Source organism: Polyodon spathula, chromosome 16 (assembly GCF_017654505.1).
Source record: "Polyodon spathula isolate WHYD16114869_AA chromosome 16, ASM1765450v1, whole genome shotgun sequence".
Classification (NCBI taxonomy): Eukaryota; Metazoa; Chordata; class Actinopteri; order Acipenseriformes; family Polyodontidae; genus Polyodon; species Polyodon spathula.
The window spans coordinates 6,182,296-6,206,834 of NC_054549.1; the positions used below are offsets into that span (position 1 = coordinate 6,182,296).

Consider the following 24,539-nt stretch of genomic DNA (forward strand, 5'->3'; position numbering starts at 1 on the left):
TCTTGATTGGGAAAGTCATGTACAAAACGTCCCTGTCGTAATTCGATTATCAGAACAACTCGATTATCAGAACAACTCGATTATCCGAATTCCCCCAGGTCCTACTTAGTTTGGATAATAGAAGTTTTACTGTACGTGGGACAATAAATGAACACCAGGATTAATGCAGAGCTAAAGAGTGGCGGTATTAAGATTTTGTTGTTTTGTTATTTGGTACCTTTTTAAAGCCACGCAAAGTAATTAAAATGGGAGTGGAGTGTGGATTTGCCACCGAAGAACATTTGCAATTTGAGTTTTGAAAAGAAACTTCTCTCGCGGATATCAATCTCTGTGCAGACAAAACATAAACCGAGGGGAGGAAGAGTTTCCAAAACGCATGTTAGTCATTTGAAATGAGTCACCAAAGCCGAGCAAGAAACAAAAGCGAATACAAAGTAAATTGTGTTCTACCAAAAGAGGCCATTGTGCTCTATATAGTTTACCTCTTGATGAAGAGATTCGAATGTGATTCTTTATTTGAGAGAGGAAACCGCTATTGTCTGCACATCATAAATCAGCTTTGCATTGACTTTGTTGGGGTCTTTTTTATTAATAAATCTTGCATAGAACTTGAAAGGCATACCATTTTATAGGTTAGCCAGTCAATTTCTGCTGAACTGGAGTTCCGTGCTAAGATGATTTAGTGCTAGTATGCACGTGGTTAAAAACCATAGTGGCTTGTGGCTGCAGTGTGCTTGAGTGTGGGAACGGAAGGGGGAGCGTTTAGAGATATTTAAATTACCTTCTATTGCAAAAAAGACCAAAAAAAAACTACAGGTTTCCCTGAGGAATGGCTTCAGAATTAGGTTGAAATATGAACTTTAAATGGTTGTCCCCTCACATCTGGATCAAGACGACAGATTCAGCAAGTAATCCAGCAGTGTCCTCAATGAGATGACACTAATCTAGTGGCGAGGCTCACACCTTTACGCATTCTGCATTGTCAGGGATCCCCTGCAGTGGTCATTTTCAAACCGGGCTCAGACCCTGCAGGGTCACAGCAAAATACCACAACTATTCTATGAAATCCCATATGCTATAAGAACAACAAAGAGGCCTCTTTTCAACAACGCCTCGATCTATACATGCCCTGTACATATTTATATATACAATGATCATTTTCCATAACACAATTCATGCACATGCTGCACAATTGCACCTGCATCACAAAAATGCGACTGCGGGGTTTAAAATATGGATTTTTTTTTTTTTTTAACGGAATACTGCAAAGGTGACATCATCACGATTCAACCAAAAGAGCAGAAGACTGGTTCAGAGAAAAGACCATTGGACAGTTATTGATAAAGTGCCTGCCTGTTTTGATGATGCGTTTAAACTGCTTATCCTTTTTACAAGAAGCGTACAGTAAGCTAAATCACAAATTATACCTGCTGGCGATAAATAAATGCATGGAGCAGTGACAGTTAAATCATCACTTTATAATTTGAACGATCTATAATCATGCCCTATAAGCAAGGAGGATGCAAACATGAAATGACACACTGTTTAGGGTTCTATTGCAGGTACAGTATATGGTAAGTCTACAGTAAGCAGCACACACTGCACTTGCTCTCCAGAGAGCTCCCCAGAGCTGCAATGAAAGTCAGGTGAGTGATAAAATGCAACACTTTGCTAGTGGTCGGTAAGTAGGATTCTTATCTGATTAGGAGCTGCTAGAAATATTTAACAGGCATTGCCCAGAGGTTTGTCAGCTATGAGGACTGTGCAATAAAAAGAGATTTATTTAAGATTTGTCAATTTGCACTACTGCAGTCTATTCTCAAACTTTCACTTAACACTGGATATTAATAGCTTTTCACATTAAAATCAAACATTAGTTCTGTTATGCAATTGGACCATCCATTTGAGTCACCAATACAATAAACATTAATACCATTTTATTTTTCTATTTTACTGTTTTTTTTTTAATTTTGCATATATAATTTGCTTCCATAAGCTGAACAGTTTTAATTTCACACAGTTGGGTAATAAACGGAACTCCCTGTCAAACCACGCTTAAGACTAGTGGAACAGAAAACTGTAGAGAGAGGTATTAATTAGAAACAATTTAAAATTACGGAAAATAACTGCACCAAGGCAATTCTGAGCCGACTTTTTGCATGACGGCAGAAGGCAGAGGAATGTGTGTGTGTGTGTGTCTGGCTTTGGTCTCTGCGAGTGAGGAAGAGGAGATAACGTTTTGTGGGATAGTGTCGAGCCAGCACACTGTGGCACGGACCTACTGACTAAGGAGTGGAAGAGGCCACTACAAAACATCCCCCATCCTTAGTCTACTACTGCACATGGTTAACTGTTCCTCTGCCTCACAGATGGTGCAGAGCTTGTGTTCTGCTAAAGATCCACTGCACTGCAGCTTCCAAAGTGCTGAACCCGTTTCAGATTTGAACACTTCATGCATGCTTTACTGACGTTTAAAAGGTCATTTCCTTGTTCTGTGACAATTCTGTAACCATCGCTTGACACTACACTATTTTTTATCACCAAACGATTGCAACAGAATTACTTTTATTCCTGCTTCAGCTGCTGTATTAGCAGAGGATGACATGCAAAAAGAACAATTCGGCTACAAAATGCCACCCACGGGCCTGCCCTGTGGTGCCAGGAGAAGGTCATGCTTGCTAATGGCTGTGAAATGCAACCCCGAAAGAACACATTTAAAACAGTGCGCCTTTAAGACAATCTTCAATGGGTAGCAGATAATGAGAATGCAATCAAAACTACTGCCATCCAGAGCAAGAGCAGAGAAAGAGCCCTGGAAAAGTTCAAAATCAAGAGGAAAATGAAAATGCAGGACTTGGTATACTTACAGCGGTCCGGGATGCTGTGAATGATAATGAGAGTCTTCACGGCACAATAAAGTTGACTGCAGCACTGCCTCTTGAAACAGAATGACATTGTTAGCTCGCTTGCTCCCCCCTCTCTCTCCCTCCCTCCCTCCCCCTCTCTCTCCCTCTCTCGCTCTCTCTCTGTCTCTTACTCTCTCTCTCCCTCCCTGGCAGCTCAAACTGCACTGCTCAGCAGACTTCCCCACTGCCGCAGCACAGACTGCATGAGCTCTGCATATGCGTGTGTGCCATGACTTTTAAAGGGGAATGCAACCTCTGGGGTCACTGTGCATATCTCACCTCTTCACAGGAGAGCACCGAGCTACACCAAGGGGGAGACTTTTAAATGCAGGGCACTAAATATATTAGTTTAATGGGTCGCAGTCATTTCACTTGGCTTGAAAACATTTAACCCTTTCCAAAGCTGCATGGTACATCAGATCTAACCATTAGCAGTAATGGCCTAATCTTAGCATTCAAGCCTAATTGGCTACTTATCAGGAATCTCGGCTAAAACTACATTCTCCTCAGTTGAGGTAAGAGCTAACACACAGGCACAGCATAAATATCCCATGTGAAGGATATACATTGCACATTCCATGAAGCACAGGTCGTTGTGACCTACAACCAAAGGATGTTGCATAGACTCCCAACATATGTGGTTCTCAAGATATAACCTTCAGGATATATAGAACAGTGGCTCTGAAGAACAAGTAATTCATTTTCCGAGCCAATCAGAGGTCATGTTTCATCACAATTGGGTGACCGGCTCTCCAGATTAAAATGAAGCTGTTTGAGGGACTGGACCTATAAACCCTGGACCAAAATAAACTTCTCACATTCAGTTCAGGAGATAACCATAAAAGAAAAACAAGGTTCTTTATAACATTGCAGCTCCAATGTTATCTCACCTCAGGTATACAGCATAATCAGAAAACCACATATGCTTTAAGGATTTACTACCGGCTGGTTCGCTCTTGGACTTTAAAAGACAGAAAATTATTTTTGTGGAAAGTGAAACCAACACTTCTGGAGTAAAGGTATAAAAAATACAAATATGCTGGCAACAGACATGCAAAAAATCTATAGATTTTACTATACAGACTTGCCAAAACTGGCTAATGCAAGACAAATTTAAAGATCCTCTAATCAGCAATTTACACAAAATATATGTGGCCACATGACCTGTATATACTGTGTGAAAACCATGTGCAACTATTCAGCAACAGTGCATATGAAAAATGCTTCTTTTACTGCTTTCAAATCAAAGGAAGGATAAAAGCACTTGTACAGCCTGTCGTGTAGGACTACAGCCAGTCACTCATATTTGAGATTTAAAACAAAGTCTACCAGTGATATTTTTATACTGTACAGCAGCTACAACAAGCCTTTTGTTGTAGCTACTGTATCATGTTTTAGAGCATAAATAAAAGCATCAACTCAATTATACTTGAAGTAAGTTGTAACCTGTAAGTCACCTGTATCCTGCAGTCATGTCCGATAGAACAAGCATCACTCTTAGTTACGACACTATTCCACAGTATAGCCTTCTGTGCTCTCTACACTTCCAGGGAGCAGTCAGTCAGTCCAGGGAGCCCTGTTGACAGCAATCTGCTATTACTCAGAGCCAATTATAGAAGGGAACGGCCTTTTTAAAAGTATTGTATGCTTTTTTTTTTCTTATACACTAAAGCGTAAGTAGCATTACATTTAAATGTATTTTTTTTTTTTTTTTTGTTGCCTGCAATTGAGGGATTCTAACTGCAATTACTGAAATACTGTTTTTTTTTTTTTATAAATCTGTTAAATTGCTTGCTTGAGATATATGCAATATGGGGCAGATTAGATAAGCATGTGCATTAGATGGTACAGGTCCTAACTGCAGGTCCTTTGGCTGATCCAGCTTACATTACATATGTCTAAGGCAGGATACTAGAACAGAAGAGCAGCTCATGAGCTCAAAGTTGAAGCCCCATAATACCGACTTATCAGAAAATCACAGTATTTAAGCACACTATTTGAGTAACTGCAAAAAGAACAGCTATGTATGACAGCAATCATTAAAAAAAAAAGAAGAATGCTAACTTTAAACTAAAGCGTGAGATGACGTCTGTTTTTGAAAAAGTCAGGTGGCGATTTAGTGGCATGATGAGCTGGGCGGGGGGGGTGGTAGGGTAACACTACATCATGTGAGGGGAAAGGAAGAGAAGTTATAAGCAGCAGCAGCATCATGAGACTCGAAGAGAAGTGAGCAGACAGCAGATAGATATTTAGCTGTTTGATATTTTTACTTTTGGAGGAGACTGTGTGTACTGCGATGAGAACGACATAAAAACGAAAGCTTGGAATCAGGGCACTTGAGAACAGTGATCTGACCTCTTGCTTAACTCACTGCATTCCCTCTATCGCGTGGGCTCCCCTGAGCAGGGCTACCCCAGGAGTTAAAGCAGCAGCGCCTCACAACTCTTCAACTTTACACTGATGCACAGTATGATTCTTTGGTGTCCATTGCCGGTATTCATGTGCAGCGCAAATACCTGTTTTTACATTTTTACACTTCTTTCTTTGTTTGACTCGATGTAAGTTTATGAGGTTTACAACTCATGAACACCTTCATATGTAAATGCAGCTTAATACACAGTTACGGATTTTAGAAAAAAAAGAAATCCTCAAAACTGGTTGCAATCATTTGCAAACGCACACTGGTGTGATGTGCTGAGTTCGACAAATACACTTCCGAGTTTTAACATGACCTAATAAGGTAGCAATTTGAAAGCCGTATGGGACACGGCAAGGGCTGGTGGAAATACATGCTAGGTTTTTAACATGAAGTACTGAGAGACGTCCTACAGTGACTGCAATACCCATCTCATTACACTGTGAATTCTGAATCACCGTTAAAGCAAGCTAGCCCGAGACTGCTAAAACCCTGGCAGCTTTTGACAGGATCTGATATAGCAAACACTGACTTAAAAAGATGGTTGTAATTGTGTTGACCAGCGCTGGCAGCAGAGTGTGGAACTCCCATTCACTGCAAGCTGCACCCATTCTCTGAGTCATACTAAGACAATTCAGCTCCTGCAAAACATATGTTTTCTATTAAAGCAGTTTGTTTTTCAGGGGCTAGGGTTAGAACGCTCTCCCAAGGAGAGCCAAGTTCAGTTACGACGTACCAAAATACAATTAGACAACCTTTTCAACTAGAAGCCTTTGTAAACGTTTCTGTGCAATACTGGTGCAGAGACGCAGGTAGAGGATCCTTTTGACAGACTCGTCTTCCCAAACGGGCTCAACCGAATTGCTGTCTGGGGATTGTGATGGCCCTGCAAGTTGCCAGGAGTCTCTGTAATGCTAACCATTCTGCTGCAGTGAAGTTTGATGCTACCATTTTAATTATCAGCAGGATTTATTATTAGAAGCAGGACCACTAGCTGTAGTACTCTGAAAATGAAAGCCCAGATGGCGAGCAGAGCTGCTAAGCAATTTATTAAAAAGGTGTTTTCATAATGGGGCAGCGGGGCACAGCAAACAAACACACTTAATGTATTGCCTCTTCATCCCTGAGTCCGAGCGCTGAATACAGCTAAGCGCTTGCTTGTGAGCATGCTTAGAAAAGCGTGTTTAACAGACAATATGTAGAATCCTACACAATTCTATATTTAGATGCTGTGCCACTCTGCCCCAAGTCTGAACACAGAATGCTACACAGTAAAAGCAAACTGAGAAGAAAAAAGTTTCATATAAGTACACCAAAATTAAGTTTGATACCAGTTTCATCTCACTGATGAGAGCGGCAGAAACCAAAGGCATTGTACCAACTTACATCAATCAACTGTCACAAGAACTGGACATTTCATATCGTGTTTTCCAGAGGGTTAATGCAGAGTCAAACCCCAGAGCTGTGTGCAGGAGCCAGGGGTTTACCATGTATGTGCCTCACTTGAACTGTGGATTCAGACTTCTTAAGTATTTAAAAGCTATTTAAAAAACTAAATGGGGCATTTCACTTAAAAACAGGAATCCGAGAGCGCTGACTATTGCACTCAGTCTGAATGGTTCTTACTGCAGTTAATCAAATATTAGGCTAATCGTGGTCTATAAAACCAGCTAATTAATTAATTTTATTAGCAAGTCCTGGGGACCCCCTGCTGGTTTTCATTCCAACTGAGCTCTCAATAACTAACTACACCTTTAAAACTACACCCAGGGAAAAAAACCACATTGTTGGCATAATGTCTCTGCCTGGTGTGACTTTAAAAGGAAGCCTAATCCTGGAAAGGCCTGAAATCAATCCGAAATCAAGGGCTTTTAAGCATCTCAAATGCTGCATGCACCGCACTCCTCTGCTGGGGGGAGATAATCGAGGGATTGATTTTTTTTTTCTTTCAGCAGACGGTTTGGTTTAATCATCAGCCCAGCTAATTCTCAACGAATCAGCTAAAGCTATGTGTACTACTGACCCATGCATTGAAGTGCAGAAAGAGAAGTATGTTTGCAGTGGAAGCAGTGTATAGGGTGGGGGTGGACAAAAAAATAGGAATACGGACTCCTGGACAGCTGATCTATTGAAGGTTATATCTCGTGATCCTTTTGATCGGAGCAGTTTCTGCTGCTATATTACTCTTCACTTACTGTGGGTGTCTACTTTCTCATGATATTGCTAACTCTGATTTGGCATTCGAACTTGTATCTGTATAGCAGAGACTATCCTGCGTACTGTGCATCTCAAGTGTGAAAGGTCTAATTCAGTGAAATTAGCTTTGCTAGCCGATACTCTGCTGCTGACTAGTGGTAACTATTCTTCCACTTCAAAAGACAGATGTATTATAATTGGCCTGCCCTCACGGTAATTGCAGGCTGCACTGGAGGTCCCGTGATTAATATGCATGTGCAGTGTTAATTAAAGGGTCTCTGTCAGCCAATAGAAGAAATCCTTCTATTGATCACGGTAATGCATTGTGACGTCACCTGTGCAAAAGGCACCTTCAGAGTCACTTAAAGGAGGGAGAAAATCCCATTTGTGATTCTATTATTCAGTGTTCTATTTTTAAGGTGTGCAGATGGACATGCTTGATAGAAAATGCGTCCAGTTACAGATTTGCTGATGAACCTTGATCAGTATTGGTGACTTGAACTTCACCCTGAAAACATTAAATGATATAATGCTGATAATGCAGTTGGGGATTGACTAGCAAAAAATATAACCCATCTATACTGGAAATATTGAACACCTCTTTAAAGTATGCTCAAATCATGAGCCAATCGCTACTGTGACATTCCAGTAGGAATATTACACACTTTAAAGATGTGAATATATAGAGACTTGTGTGTAGTGTTAAAGCTATCAGGTTTCAGAACCAGTTTTAATCATGTCTATATCACTGTGTACCAATGTGTAGCTCCACTGAACAGACACTCTGTTTGAAGCTGTGGTCTAACTAAACACAATAAAACCCCATTTCCCGTAATGATTATTTAATCAAATGCTTGTTACAGTATTCAATTCATTGATCAGCCAAACAGTTTCCTTGCCAAGGCCACTCTTGGGGGCTAAAGGCACACTGTTCACTGCAAAGACCTCTGAAAAGTATAACTGAAAATCCACCACCTTACCCTTTGTACAGATGTGCACAGAACACAGTTCTGAAGTTCCTGAGTACAATCTTTTTCTGTGTGATAGGGAGTTATCCAGCATGCATGACATCTCTTACACAATAAAAGACTGAGCACACAACTTTTTCACTTTCATTATAAAAAACACTGTTATGCCCTGAAGACCTAAAAGAGCTACCATTGCTATTGTAAGTCACAGCCTTGCCACTGAAGATCGTTCGTGTAACGGGCAAATGCCACCTGAGAAATGCACTCAATCATTCCCTTATTGAATTTCACTGTGGTGTTCCACGGTAACATAACTCAGGGGAATAGCTTCAGCATTACTGTGCAGATTTCATCTTTTGCTGGTTTCTATGCTCCAAGCTGATAAAAGACTGTATATTAATTAAAGTGCATAACATGGAAATAATAAAATCACACTCATCAAATATAAATCTATTTAAATGAACATCAGGACTACAGAATACCTTTTGGTTTGTAATGTTCTATCCCTCATAATGACTATTGGAGGGTTCCGTGACTAATTGAACTATGAACTTACTTTACTGCAGTGAGGTCAATACACAGCCTTATTTTTGATATCTGATTCGCAGTGCCAGTCCCAGGGTTAAAGCTTCAAATTGCTCTTTTTTTACTTTTCCCTTCAAATCTGCCTTTACCTGTGTTGAGTAAGTTGACAAGTCACATGATCTGAATGGGATGAGGAAGGCTGGTGTGTGCTGGCACTTAGGACTCTCCAGACAAGCGCAAAGTGAAGGTCTGACAGATTTAGAGAAAAGCAAGAACTCCATAGGCGAGCAACAGAACCCACACTGGAAGCACTATTCAAACACCCTGCTGACGCCCTCTGCTGCAAGAAAGAGGCATTGCACAGAAAGGTCGATTTAGGGCACGGAGGCTCTGATTTAATACCGCAGGTAGCTGATCCTGCACAAGGGGGAATCCAGGAGAGGAAGTTTTAACCTACACACAACGTATTAACTTATAATAGCTCATAATAATGTTTTACCCCTAGACATGCGTCCTTTACTATGATGATTTGGGACCTAGAGCCACAAATGTTGAATTCGGACTTTTTGGAATTGAATTGAATTGACTTTTTGGAACAGAAAATTAAAAAAAAAAATCCTTACCGATCTGATAGTTGTGACTGAGCATTGCGGTGGTGAGCTAGCGTGGAACACAGCAGCGGGGAAATGCTTTTTGTCATTTGATAGAACAGGGCTGCATTCGCTAGGGTCCGTTTTGATGTACAAGTGTTAACAAAGATATGTTTAAACATTCTCGGAAAACTCAATTTCAGTATGAGAAAGCTGAGCAAAAAAAAAAAAAAAAAAAATTTAAAAAAGTAACCTTAACGAAAGTCACCTCCTTGCTTTCGGGTCGTTACCCAGTGACCTGCGCACAACTGGATATGTGCTATACAGTATTGAGTTGTAAACTGACATTTTTTTTTTTTTTCTGTAAAACATTTTGACACTTGACTCTTGCCGTCAAAAAGTGTAGTCCACTATGCTATATATGGGTAAAATAATATAATGTCTCCCTCGCTATCAGCACGACTTGATATCTTTACACCATCGTTACTTGCTTTGTCAAACCTGTTTGTAAAAAAAAAAAAAAAAAAAAAAAAAAAAAAAAACATTACAATTTATATAGACAGCTGATAATAATAGTAAGAATAATACGAGTGCTTTAAATATCGGTATATAATTTAAACTTCCTCTCTACTAAACTTACAGTTTGAAATACAGTAAGCTGTGCATCTTGCAAAACCAAATATTTCACAGACACAAAATTTTCCTAACCATACACATAGAGCGCAATGTGGGTTGCATGTTTATTGTATATTTGTAAAGGTTTTGTTATCGTTTAATTCTGCACTCAGTCGAAATCTAAAATTCTTCCTGCTCTGCTGTCTTCGGAACTGCTGCTTTGCGGTTTATCAAGGAGAGATATTTCGCACTACGGCATTCTTAAAGGTGCAGTACTCAATTTATCACACTACCTCACCCAAAAAAAAAGAAAGGTAATTAACAAAAATATACCGCTTGCCCATTTGTCATTAGGAAACTACATTGCGGTAGCCAAAAAAAAAAAGACAGAAATTATTGATAGCTGAGTAAACAGTTTAGTTAATGTTTACAAAACAAAAACTGTACAGTTGTATCACAAATCTCAACTCTGAATATCAGTGCCGTTATTTTGTTATTGTACAATTCATCCATGAATGCTATGGTTTTTAAAGATTTACATTACAGCTGAGTTGGGTTGTAAGTTCGGGTGCATTAAAAAAACAAACAAAAAAAACTTCTCTATATTTAATATAAAATGCATGTGTGAAAACCCTGCAAATTAACGATCATATGAAATTAAGGTGAAACATCATGCATACATAATACATATCTTGTGTAATGCAGAGTCGGTTACCTTGTCAGTCCTAACTCGTCCCAGGTACGCGGCACTGTCTATCTTGTCCCGGCTGCTGAGAAAGTTGCAGGCAGCCTGGTCGGGCGGACATGCCCGAGTCTGCAGAGAGGTACAGTATGCTGTACTGTATATGCGTGCTCTGTACTAACGTGCAGTGCCTAGCAAGGAGAAATGTTTCGCTAGTGTTCGTATTCGCAATGGTTTAAAAAAAACAAAACAAGGACTAAAACCCCTGCAACCCAGGATGTTTACACACAATTTCTTACACGTGACGTAATATGTTCATCCTTATTTATGCTGCGGGTTGAAGGTAGGTGGTGCTGCACATTTCAGGGGCAAGCTGGAACTTGTTCAAGGCTCCGGTCTACATGCCCAGGCAAGCAAGACGAGACGCGGTAATCATTATCAGAATGCGAGCTCCCCGATATATATCATGTATTTCAGAATTAGCAGCTGCAGCGTGGTTAGGGAAACTGCGTGCAAATGTTTACTTCATTGTGTTTTTTTTTTTTTTTTTTTTTTTTTTTTTTTTTTTTCCAGCAAGGCTAGTTATTAGTTAAACGGAATTAATTAGTGGTGTGTGCAGAAATATTAATACAAGGTTCTGCTTTTAAACCCTTTAATACTTCAGCTGCAAACAACAACTTGAAAGCTTACGAAGGCAAAAGTATTTTAAATACCATGCCTTTGGGTTTTCCCAGCTAAATATTAATCCTTGTTGCATTTATTTAGTACAGTAATAGGCTTACTAAAATAAATAATAATACAAAAACAAAACAGTACAATTTTGAAGGCATGAGAAAGACTTTCAAGTGAAAAGTTGTTTGAAGAGTTTTAGGTTACAGTATCAATGCATTGCATGATTTACCATGTTACTGATGGTAAATTATTTACTGTTAATTGATTATTCCGGTATCATGCATATGAAATGTCGTTTTTAACTTTTTTTTTATTTTTTTTTTACTTTATTTAAATTATCTTTTTAGATTTAAGTTATAGCCAGCACCGTCTATATGATTTAGACTCAATAATGCTGGAAAGGTTAAATTCAGATGTCACTGCAACTTTTAACATTTAACATTTAAAGGGAGGTGGACATGTGGAAAATAAAACCTGAAAAGCCGTTTTCTTATTATTCCTGCAAAGCTGTTCCAAGCTCGCTCTTTGATGCTGTCCTGGAAGAAAAATAGAAGATAGATCATATGCATGATCCCTGTTGAATTTTAATTCATCATGATCCACAAAGTCTTCCAGATGTGAGGTGGGTGCTGCTGTGCTTTACAATGCGATTTGCGATGATGCTAGTCATGCCCATTGTATGTGGAAGCAATGACACATGAGAAGGCATTGGTTTTACTGCTGCGGGCGCCTTGTGAGGCAGGAGGCACAGCCGAGTAAAACAAAACACATCATTATTATTTATAAAATGGTGCATTATTATTTTGAATGTGTGCTTGCACGTGTTTTAAGCATAGGGCACTGGAATGTTCACAGCCAATCAGAATGTAGGATGCTTCCAAGCCTTCTGTAATTGTTCATAAATCATGCATACTATGTTAGCAAACCATCGCAGATGTTCATATCACCATTACTTTGCCTTTATCCTTTATGCTGCAGGTCTGACGTGGCGCCAAGAATATCATGCCTTAGCGTTGCTCATGCTGAGATTGTGGACCCAAGTGTGAAATATGGCGATGGTGAACACAGCCTTAATTATATAAAGACCTGCATCCAGAACCTTCCAAATTGCTGTATCCTAGATGATAATGCTGTGCCATTCGAATGGGATTCACAATCCCGGAGTATTGCAGGTTTGGTTACATGAAAATGGTCCATGCTATACTTGCAAGGAAAGTACACGTGATGGGCTTTCCAGTCCACCTCAGTGTTGAAGAAAAGAATACAGCCTCATTACATTTATGTAAGAGTATAGGCTTCACATTATATCCAGATTTACATTTAATGTTTAAACTAATTCCAAATAGCTTACCCTGAAGCAGTGCTGTGCAAGAGAATATATGAAGATATTGGAAAACAAAACAACATTTTATGTGTTTAAGTGAATGTAACTTTTTTAGTAGAATTGTTTAAATGCACAGCAATATGTGCACAGGCATTACAATATAATAAAGACGTTATTTATGTTGTTGAAGAACGTATTTAATAAAAGCCAGGGTGGGTGGGGGTAGCAAATAAATTATTTGCCAAATAAAACAGTACGAATTTAGTTCACGATACTGAAACAAACAAAAACAAAGCCACTTTGTAAGTGATTGAATGAAGGGGCACGTCTACTCTATGTCGAGGACAATCCTCACTTTTTTATATTAAATATTGTCCCTCTTGCAAAACAGAAATAGAAAAAAATCGACACAGAGGTTTACAATTGTGTTCAGTCCACGCGTCGCGCCGTTTCTGTTGAATTATTAACTTGTATTTGTTAAGCGTGCCTATTAAAAGCTTTTGCGTGTTTTATTCACGAAATGAAACCTACGTCTGGTCTTATGATTGGTTTACAGAAGTGGAAGAACACGACATGACACCCGGCAATGTTGCTCTTGTGAACCGCGCCTCTTCAAATGCGGATATCCTGGTATGTCATGGCTACTGCATGCAGGAAGCTTAGCTGCTCAGTCCAGCACACAACAGTTACACAACAACACAGAAGCGAGTACTAACAGTACTGCTGAGGCTAGGTATGTGCATTGTTATAATTCATCATTTAATTTCATTCAGATTTTTACCACGTGATTTTGTATTTAAAATGCAGTTTTAAGTAACAACACGTTTGCTTAGAAACTAGAAACTGAGGCAGAAACGTTGGTTTGAAACTTGCATGTTGTATCTGCATCGTACGCCGTGCCTGTTGTGAAATTGTTTAGCTAGAATGTATTAACAATACAAACCGATGAATAAATGATAGCGTTATTTAAATCGGTAATGTAAGCATGTTGTGTGCTGTCTGTACCGCGCAGGTACTGTATACTGTACTGTCAGTGACCGCAACACATGAACATAGTTTTGTGTAATAATAACATATACCTTGGGGGGCATAACAGCTATGCATGTTTCTTTTTAACAGTGTGAAATATACCACTTTCAGTATTAAAGTTTTGAGGAAAATTAACAGGTGCTAACATAGATGTGTGCCCCTCCTCTCCTGCCTACTGTGTATGGGTGCAGTACACACACACGTACGTACGTGTGCGTGTGCGTGTGCGTGTTAACTTTTACAACAGTCGTGTACATTTAATTTTAATGTAAAATTCATGTTCAAACACCCAGACTGTGTGTTGTTCTGCCTGGAATTTAGAGGAATCTAGAAATGTTGGCAGATATACAGTATCAACACTCAGTGACTGGCACAGTCTTTCCCAACTCTGCTTTTTGGGAAGTTGCAAAATCCTTTATCTGTAACAGACCCGTTATCTGTTTGTACAGCACAAAGGTTGCTGTACCCGGCCTTCTCAGAAACGTGGTCATCACCTCTAATACCAATATTTCTTTATGATCAATAATTTGCTTGCATGCCACCAAGCTGAAGATTCAGTGCATTTTTTTCTAATGATATATTTGTTTTATTTGAATGTAAATGGCCTTGCCATATATGTTCTGCAAAGGAAATATTTGCATAGCTTTTTTTAACGCTCCAGTTTTGAATGAACATGTAAATTAGCAGACTACTAGACTTGCTTGAGTTTGTCTGTTTTAAACATTTAGCCTGCTTTTAGGGGTGGCAGTGTATTAGCTACTACGGTAGTTTGTTCTGAGTCAGAAAATAATACAAGCATTGATAATGATTTCTCGGTGATAGATTGGTTTTGGTCTTTGAGTATTATCGTAATGATCATGTGAGCTGCTTTACAAGGAAAACCAGAAAATGCACTGTACTTTTAGATTGGGTGGCCTCCTGAATGAAGGTGAAAAGCGTGTGCTTGCAAAAAAGCGCGACAAATCCAGATATTGAAAGGATTCAGTAAAGGAACTCCAGGCTATCCCTGCTGCTTTGGGACCTGGTGAAACAGTAGCGTGGATTCAATCCTCGATGGGGTTCGCTTGTTTAGATGCATTACTTTGTAAAGCAGCTTGCAACACAGCAGGTGAGTGGGACTCAAAACCATTGCAAAGTATTTGCTTGTCAGAAAGGCCTCATTGTAGCCTTCTGTTGAAAATGCAATTACAGTTACGCTACAGTGCAACATGCATCTGACATACTGTACAGACATCCTTTAAAATGGCCAATCAGAAAATATCCTACACGTTCCCAACCCCCTCTGCCGTTACTAAAAGCTTTGCTGCCTTAGAAGCTGCCGCGCAGGTTTTCAAGATTGACAGTCAAGATTGACAGTCAAGATTGACGTGCGTGGCAGAGCCTCATTTTCTGTGTGGCTTATCTCCAGGATGAAAGTTGCATCATTATAAATAAATCCTCCAACAATAGTGGCTTGCTGTTCTGATATACTGTGTCCTTTTAAATCCAGGATGGTTTGTCATGAACCTTCAATAATTGGCAGGTAACCAGGTATCAGTGGCTTAGCAAATTACAATTCTGCTGATTTTGAACACTAGTAATTGTGTACTACTTGTGCGGCATAACCTAGGCGCTCCTTTTTCTGTTGACCTTTAATTCAAATGTGTTATAAATACAAAGTGTAACTGCACAACAGGTCCAGCTGAAAAGGTGCTGAAGTTACATTTAGGGACTAGCCTCATTCACCTTTTAAGCCTCAGTGGCAGAATCGGGTATTGCTGTATTTGGCAAAACTTGTTCTCGACGTGATTACAGCAATTGCTGAATAATCTGCAATCCTAATATGTTGAACTGAAGTAATGTGTTGTGGGTTTGATTGCTTTCCCCTGAGCTTGGTTTTGTGTTTTTAGTACTGTGGTCTTTTCAACTCTGTTTAGACTCATGCAGTTACTCAAGGACGCTTGAAGATCATGATATCTTTCTATAAACGCTGAAACTGTGTTGGTTGGTGGGAGTGCATTGTGCACTATTTAGTATCTGTTAGGTCTAGTATCTATTGATTATGATCTATACGTTTAGGCCAGTAAGATTTATCTGTGAAGTCTCGCTGCTGAAGCACCATCATGTGGTTTGCAGCATAGCTGTAAAAATGTAAATCAATTTGCTAGACAGCAGCGCAATGTGTTCCACATCATAAGCCTGGCAAACGTTTCAGCTGTCATCATGAGCTGCAGGGACAGTGCGGTCCCTTTCCCTTAGCTGCAGTGTCCATTTACTTCTGTATAATGGACACCAGTGTCAAAACAGAAATTCAGTCCTAGTGCCACCAGACAATCCAGCTTGCATTTAGAACAGAGTGTCAGCTGAGACCCACAGAATTCCAGTGCAGCAGATTTAACAGCGGCAGGTTGAATTAGGTTGGGTCTCGCCCTGTTGTACAGCAGTAAAATAAGTCATGTACTGCTGTATTACTCCATGTCTTTACTGATAAAGACGACCTCCAAGTAGTATTTCAGTCAATCCCATTTTTATTGAAACGTTTATCATTTAATTTTTATTTAATTTAACTATATGTACCATCGTTGAGGGTTTTATAGTTATGGACAAATCTCAAATTTATCTTCACATGGAATTTTATGTAACAATTGTTGAGAGATCTAGTGTTGAATACCTTCATTCAAATGCAATGATGTCAATGACCGGGCTAATCGCGTTGTTCCAAACTACGCTGCTTTGCTGAATAGATGCTGGGCTTGATTTAAGGAAAGTTTCTGAATTAAGCTGTTTAATTTAGGATGAAACATTCCTTAAATCTCACTGCTCTACATCCCGCTCCTACATGCATCCTTCATGCCGTTACAAGGGATTGTCATGCACAGTTTAAAAGCCATGCACTACTCTATCCCGCTTTGAAGTTACTGCAAAGAGATTTTGTTAGCATTTTAAAGCTTATTACTTTTCCTTAGCCAGCAATTGCATCACACTGTTCCTGCAGTAGCTGTTTGATAAATGAGCTGTGATCAGCCTGGGGGAAAAAACCAAAAAAAAGCAAAAAACACTAGAGAGCCTTGAGCTGCAGCGCGATCTACAGACTAGTCGTTGCAAAGATTTAATCTGTGGATTCTTTTCTTTTCTTCCCCACCCCTCTCCTCCCTTTCCAAGGCCAGTGTGGAAGAAGCTTGCCCTGTGAAAGATGATCCCGTGGAAGGCTTTGTCTGGTCTGCTGCTGCTCGTTGGCTCTCTGCAGCAGCAGACCTGGGCGAAGGAATCGAAGGGCCACGTTTCAGTGGTGATAGTCGGGGCCACGGGAGACCTGGCCAGGAAGTATCTGTGGCAGGGCTTCTTCCAGCTCTACGGGGAGCAGGTGAGCAGCGGGCACAGCTTCAGCTTCTACGGTGCAGCCCTTTCCGAGCCCGAGAAGGGCAACCCGGCCATGTCTGAGATCCTCAAGGGGCTGGCTTGCCAAGCCGACGTTGCCCCCGAAAGGTGTGCCTTACTGAAAGACCAGTTCTTGAAACTGTCTCAGTATCGGCAGCTGCAGACAGCAGAGCACTACGCCGCTCTCAATGCCGAGATCCAGGAGCAGCTGAAGCAGGAGGGGCTGGTGGAAGCAGGCAGGCTGTTCTATCTGTCTGTGCCGCCCTTCAGCTACGCGGACATCGCCGATAAGATCAACAGCAGCTGCCGGCCGTACCCCGGGGTCTGGCTGAGGGTGGTGCTGGAGAAACCCTTCGGGCACGACTATGAAAGCGCCCTGCAGCTCTCCAAGGATCTGAAGAAGTTCCTGAAAGAGGAGGAGATGTACAGGATAGACCACTATCTGGGAAAGCAGGTAAAATGACGCAGAGGCATGCCTTGATAAATACACAACCTTGTTACCATGACGGCCCTTGTTGACTATCCAGTTTGTTTACATTCGACAGTGGCAGGTTTATATGCAGAGAGACAATTCTGTCCATTCAGTGCTGGATTCCACTTTGATACTGATCAAACCAAAAAACCGAAATGGCCTTACTGCATTTGAATCTGTTGGTAATGCAGAGAATATGATAAAGTATAGCTACAATTTTGAAGATTACAGTTTAAACATACCTTTATATATATTCTTTTTTTTTTTTTTTTTTTTTTTTTTTTTTTCCCCCCCCAAGGCTGTTACTCAAATTCTTCCATTTAGGCATGAAAACAGAAAATTCTTGGATCCTATATGGAATAGGCATCATATTGAGAGAGTGGAAATAGTCATGAAGGAAACTGTGGATGCAAAAGGTAATGCACTAATTATGTTTGCTCTTAATCCACAGTTCACCTGGATTACAAAAATCATCACAAATGGTGTTGTGCTGTAGCGTGAGCTCCACCTAGTGGTATATTCTGCAACCTGCATGGTGTGTCCAGGATTGCAGAATTGTGTGCCCTTGAAAACAAATGCATCACAGTCAAATGTGTTGGGGAAACCAATGATTTATTTACAGCATTTGAAGAAACAGTAATGCAGACCTGCAAACTCAAGTGTGTGGAGCGCTGGCGTAGACCAGAGGACACTTGCTACTGCTGCCAGGGTATTTGTGCTGTCTGACTGACTCAGCCTGCCTCTGTGTTCCATAAGTCCCTGACTGCTACCCCACAACCTATACATCAGCAGCTATTGATTTCAGTAATTACCAAGGGATGTCAAATACTTTTATACAAATCAAAGCAAGCATTTGCTTTCCATGTTGAAACTGACAAAAAAAGAAAAGCTATGGAGTCAGCTGATAACTCCTAGTTTGTGTTTCATTCACTGGTTTTGTTTGCGACTCCTAATTGACTAACGGTGAAGGAAAGGGTGCATAGCAGCCTCCCCCATTCCAAGATTTAACACAAGCCTGGTTAGCCCCAGTGTATAGTTAACAAGCTCAGGTGTGTCTTATTCAGTTCATAGTAAAACCAGGAATGGATCGAACTGCTATGCAATGGGAGTCTAATTTTCCATCCCTGGACTAAGCAAACAGCTTTGTTCTATGCAAGGACGTTGTGAGTCAGCTTTAGTTCACAAAGCAGGTGTTTGCAGCCTAGGTAGAGAAAGAAAGGTCCATTGGTAGAATCTGTTCATCTGCTGTGTGCACCATCCAAACTAATCAAATTAATTGAACGTCCTGATGAGAAAGGAGATCACTTTCAATACACCACCTGTTTGTTTATAGATTACACTGCAGGGTGCTGAGCCATTAGGGTTACCATTGAAAGACAGTTAAAATAAATGTTAAGCAGCCAGTATTCCTATAATGGTGTTGTAGTTACATGACCTGTTAGTAATAATTACATCTGTAAGTTGTGAGTACAGATGCTGCTTGACAGGTGCATCTCCTCGGATGTTTCCATTGGCTTGAATCCTGCAGGGTTGGGTGTTTCACAGCCTGGTTTTAAAGAATCGTTTCAGTTTCTGTCAGTAGCCACTAGAGGGCAGTAGCAGATTACTTCTGGACTGCTTTGTTGGAATTTGATCTGTGATTGCAAAACTGAGGCGGAAGATAAAATGTTAATTTTCTTTTCACAGTGAATTTTACTTTAACAGGCACAGAAAGAGCTGATTTTTAACAAGCTTTAAATTGGTGATGCAAAATATGCAACGAATAAGGGGAGATCAAAAAGTGCCTTTACTCAAAAATCAGCATCTTCCTGTCCTTTATTATTGTTGTTATTAATTATTTTACATAAACTGCAGTGTACACTGAATGCACTGGTTCACAAGCTGTGCTGCTTTGGTTTGATTTACCCATTCAAACAGGTGAAACTGCTTAGCTGGCTGGATCATTAAGAATTTAAAGTTTTGCTTTTTCTCAATGCTGTATTCTGACTGTGGTGTTTTGTGTGGTGATTTTATGAGTACGGAGGTAAAGATTAATGCCAGTTACTGTTTGTGAAATAATCCTTTATCACAGTGAGACGTTGTGTGTCTGCTCCAGCTCGGCGTGCCTGTGGAGACTGTACTGTGTGCTGTCTAAAGAGCCTTAACGAAGCTGAACTCTGAACAGCCCCCCCCCTTGTGTCTCATTCAGGTCGCACTCACTTTTATAACCAGTACGGTGTCATTCGGGATGTGATTCAGAATCACCTGACGGAGATCCTGACGTACGTTGCCATGGAGATCCCAGTTAACAGAAGTAGCGCCGAAGAGATTCTTAGAAGCAAACTGAAGCTCTTTGGATCTTTACAGAGGCTTGGTAAAGGAAGCGCAGTGATTGGCCAGTACCAGGCTTACAACTCCGAGGTCAACGAGGAACTGAACAGGACCGCAGAGCACATAAGCATCACTCCAACTTTTGCGGGTAGGTACTGTTAGGTTTGTTAACACACCAGATTAAAGAAATCAGTTTGCAAGCCTTGATTTCATGTCTGCTTGAACATATTTGGCAATATCAGCTGAAGAGTGAAACTCCCTATCCCTTCAAACTTTTATCGACCAGCCTGCAGCTTCGCTTTGTGCAGAAACTAACATGATTTTTAACGTGAAATGACAGAGGAAGTGAACCAGACTTCCACAAATAGTTAAAAAAGATAATGTGTGTTTCTCTCAAAACTCCATGCGAGTCTAACGCATGGAAATTAATAACAGGTAAGAGTTACAGAATTATTTTGCGAACTAAAACTGCTTCAAATGGATGTAAGGGACTATACAATAAACAGTGAAAGGGGGTTTTGTCAATGGAAAGCCGCTGAGAAGCAAGACCGCACCCACAGTTAGCTGTAAACCCCAGCGTGGAATACGTCTGCAAATGTTATCATTGATCTTTGAAAGCATGAAACCACATTGAGTCATTTTATTAATGAAAAATACCACTAATGCTGCTGCAAAGGAGTACAGATTCAAAGTACGCATGGAAAACTCTCCTAGTCGTTATGAGTCACTGTACCCTTGCCTGCCAGCTTAAAACAGAGCCTTCTTAGTTCAGTTTATTGTGCCAGACAGACCTGGATCAATGTTGGAGACCTCTGTTGTTGAGTCTGGTACACTGTCAAGCTGCAGCTGTCCCAATCTGGACTAAAGTTGAGATTTGATATGACAAATAACATTACATGTTTTTTTTTTTTTTGTTTGTTTTTTGTTTTTTTCCCCCTGTTCAAGGTGTTGCGGTGCACATTGAAAATTCCCAGTGGGATGGCATCCCGTTCATACTGACCTCGGGCAAGGCTCTGGATGAGAGAGTTTCGTATGTTCGTGTCCTCTTCAGGAACCAGGTGTTCTGCACCCAAAACGTTTTGAGTGTCCACTGTAAGCCCAAGCAAATCATCTTCCACATCGGCCAGGGCAATTTAAAATACCCAGCTTTTCTGGTCAGCAAAAATCTTTTCAAACCTCAGTTGCCATTGAGTGGGTGGAAAGAGGTCACTGAATATGCGAATGTCAGCATGTTTGGTCAGCCGTTATCGGAGTACTATGTCTATACTCCTGTGGCACAGATGGATGCCTATGCTGTGTTGATATCCCACATCTTTCAGGCCAAGCGGGACAGTTTTGTGAGCACTGAGAACCTGTTGGCGTCATGGAATTTTTGGACGCCGTTGCTTGACGGCATATTGCACGAGTACCCTCGTGCTTATCCAGGTGGAGCGGATAACGCAAACCTGCTGGACTTTGAACTTCAAGGTAACAAGGTTTCATTCGTTCATGAAGCTGTGGTGCTGTTGTCTCCCGTCCAAGGCGGGGCGTCTTCTGAGAGCTTTCAGATCACCCAGGGGAAGTACAGAACGAACGAGATGGTGTCAGCCTGGGCTGAAGAGCTCGTATCAAGGCTGGCTTTAGATCTTCATATGGCTGCGGAAGAAGCAGTGAAACAGAGCGGCCAGTTCCACTTGGCTCTTTCTGGAGGGTCCAGCCCCATCGCTTTGTTTCTGAGGCTTGTGCTGCACCATTACACGTTCCCTTGGAAGGAGACTCATTTGTGGATGGTGGATGAACGCTGTGTCTCGCTAACTGACCGAGGCTCCAACTTTAAGAACCTTCATGACAACCTTCTGCAGCACATCAGGGTCCCCTACTTCAACATCCACCCCATGCCGGTCCTTGTGAATCAAAGGCTTTGCGTCGAGGAGGACGGCGGACCTGAGTCTTACGAGAAAGAAATGTCCAGGTTAATAAACGGCACGAGCTTGGATTGGGTTCTGTTGGGGGTCGGAGACGACGGTCACACGGCCTCGCTGTTCCGGGGCTGCAAGTTCGACACGCTTGAAAACAAGCTGGTAGCCTTGACGGAAAGCCCATTCAAGCCCCATCAGAGGATGAGCCTTACTTTCTCTGCCATCAACAAAGCCAAAAACGTACGAGTCATAGTGCTGGGGAAGGGAAAGCACGAAATGGTAACGCAGCTAAGCAGGGTGAAAGATGATCCGAAGAGGTGGCCAATAACTGGAGTGAAACCATCCAACGGGAAGCTGGTGTGGTACATTGATTATGAGGCTCTTCTGGGGTAATTAATGAAAGTAATGGATTTTAGTGCGTGCTATCAAAAGGTGGTTGCCTTGAATCTGTGGATCTCTTAACCTGATTATGTTTTCGTTTACAGGTCCCATATATTGAGTCTTTTTATGAAAAAAAGTCACGATAGAGCCAATTAAGCAGTAGGTAATCATTTCAACTCGTTGAACTCATGTCAAGATGTAATTTCATGGTAATGTAATAACCCTGCATTACATGGTTCCTAATGAGATACCAGGTGTTGCTAAAATAAATACCTACTGTAGTGGTGTTGTTAATTAGTTATCACCTCATTGTTTACTATGTGATCTGTACCCTGTAACTAAAAGTATCTTTTTTTTATTAAAAGGTTGCTCTCTAGGAATAATTATGAAGCCCCAGATTGTGTCTCTTGCAGTGATGCAATTTCAAATAAAAAAAGTTTCCTGATGTGTACAACAGCAGCTGATGTAAAAAAAAAAAATGGGGCTTTTGCATCTTTTGAATCTTTACTGTGTACTGAAACCTGCGTAGTGTAAACTGAATAGATCTACTTTCCAAAACTAGCAGTGTCAACTTGACTTGAAATATCTATGCAATTTACTGTCACTGCCAGATCTATGGTCCTTTTTTTTTTTTTTTTTTTTTTTTTTTTTTTTTAATGTTTTTATTTTTTATACCAAAATCCCATGTTACTAGTTAGGGTTGAAACTAAATCAAAGTTACTTTCTGGACAAATAAGAAAAAAAGACTGAAATTAGTCTGAAAGTTTGAACTTCTATATGTTGAAAAAAATATGAATGTGGAAAATGCATTTATTCTGGAGCAGATTATTTGAAGGAGGTAATGTTTGATAAGGATTTTAATGAGGTGTTGGGGGTAAGGGACAAGGGCTGGGACTGTATTCTGTGGCTTGAAGCAATGCATTTGAAATCTTCTGTGACTGGATAAATGCTGTTCCCACGATGCAGCGCCACCAGCTTGGAACAGCTTATCTGACCTGATATAATGCTCCATTTCTCTAAAATGAAGGCGCAAGACCCAGGGGCAGTACTGTGCACACCGCACATGGCTACAAGCTATTGAGATCTGATTTGCAATGCTATACACAGAAGTATGTAGTAATAAAAAATAAAAGGGTGTGCACTTTTTACCAACCACAAACCTCCTTTTGATTTGTAATTCTGTATGTGCTTAATTTTAACCTCTGTCAAACGCATTATGGAAAATGGCACTACCTCTATATTTGATCACTGAGCGGATTCTTTGCAAATGCTAGTGCAGTTATGTCTCATCCACTTTTTGTGCTGCTGTCACAACTGTTATGCAGGACATCGTGTAACACAGGGGGGGGGGGGGGGTGGATCTGGGGGGACGGGACGACCCCTGAAACTTTTGGATGAAACGGAAACTATTTTCATTCCCAAGGGGAAATTAATTCCATAATTCTAGTTAGTCACGGCCGAAAAAAAACAAGATAGAATCTGGGCCATATTTTTAAGCATTTCTAATTAGTCCTTGGTTCACTTAAATGAACTCATACCTGAGCTTGTTATCTATATACTGTGGCTAATCAAGCTCATAGTAAAGCCTGAAATGGGTGTACATTACATTGGCAACACCCGCATCTTGCATGTCCATAAAGTCCAGGGATTGTGCACTAGACTGCTTACTTTGATGATCTTTATCTTTAATTTTCACTGAACAACGAAAATGTTGTTTTTTTTAATGTATAGATTTCTTCCATTAGCATTCTTTAATTCCCATTATACGTCGTTGTATTGTAAAATAAAATAAAACCATGTGATTGACAATTGAATGTATTTGTAAAGACACTGAAATATTAAATACGCTGGAATTACAAAAGAAAAATGGCTCTTGTTGAAAAATATTTTCATAATAAATCTGCATTTTAAGGAGTGTGTGTGAGTAATTCATCAAAATCAGCAAGATTGCATGCAAATGAGGTATGATAGCCAGAGCAGTGTGGATTGTAAATGGAAAGTCACTGGATGAGTAATTGCACCTTGGGGAGAAACAAACAAACAAAAAAAAAGACCAGTGTTGTCCCAGAGGTTTTGCAGTCATTTGTCTAAAACTCTGATGCTTCCAGATTAGAAGGCGCCGACTGTACCACCAAACTCCTAGTAGGGGACACTGCATTTGGAACTTGTCATAGCAAGGGGGAATTCTAGGTACACCA

At 40.5% G+C, this 24,539-nt stretch overlaps 1 protein-coding gene across 1 annotated transcript; it reads left to right on the forward strand.

Annotated features, from left to right (window-relative positions):
* The first annotated feature begins 13,503 nt into the window (after positions 1–13,503).
* On the forward strand, positions 13,504–22,724 carry LOC121328964 (GDH/6PGL endoplasmic bifunctional protein-like). Its single transcript, XM_041274119.1, has 5 exons — positions 13,504–13,627; positions 17,065–17,734; positions 18,051–18,168; positions 19,941–20,210; positions 21,008–22,724. The coding sequence occupies exons 2-5, from the start codon at positions 17,096–17,098 to the stop codon at positions 22,351–22,353; spliced, it is 2,373 nt and encodes a 790-aa protein (XP_041130053.1). The 5' UTR covers positions 13,504–13,627; positions 17,065–17,095; the 3' UTR covers positions 22,354–22,724.
* The last annotated feature ends 1,815 nt before the right edge of the window (positions 22,725–24,539 follow it).

Excerpts from the sequence above, each read along its gene's own strand:
- LOC121328964 (XM_041274119.1), top strand. The coding sequence starts at position 17,096 with ATGATCCCGTGGAAGGCTTTGTCTGGTCTGCTGCTGCTCGTTGGCTCT. Across the intron at positions 17,735-18,050 it reads ACCACTATCTGGGAAAGCAG|GCTGTTACTCAAATTCTTCC; the intron begins GTAAAATGACGC and ends TCCCCCCCCAAG. Across the intron at positions 20,211-21,007 it reads CATCACTCCAACTTTTGCGG|GTGTTGCGGTGCACATTGAA; the intron begins GTAGGTACTGTT and ends CCCCTGTTCAAG.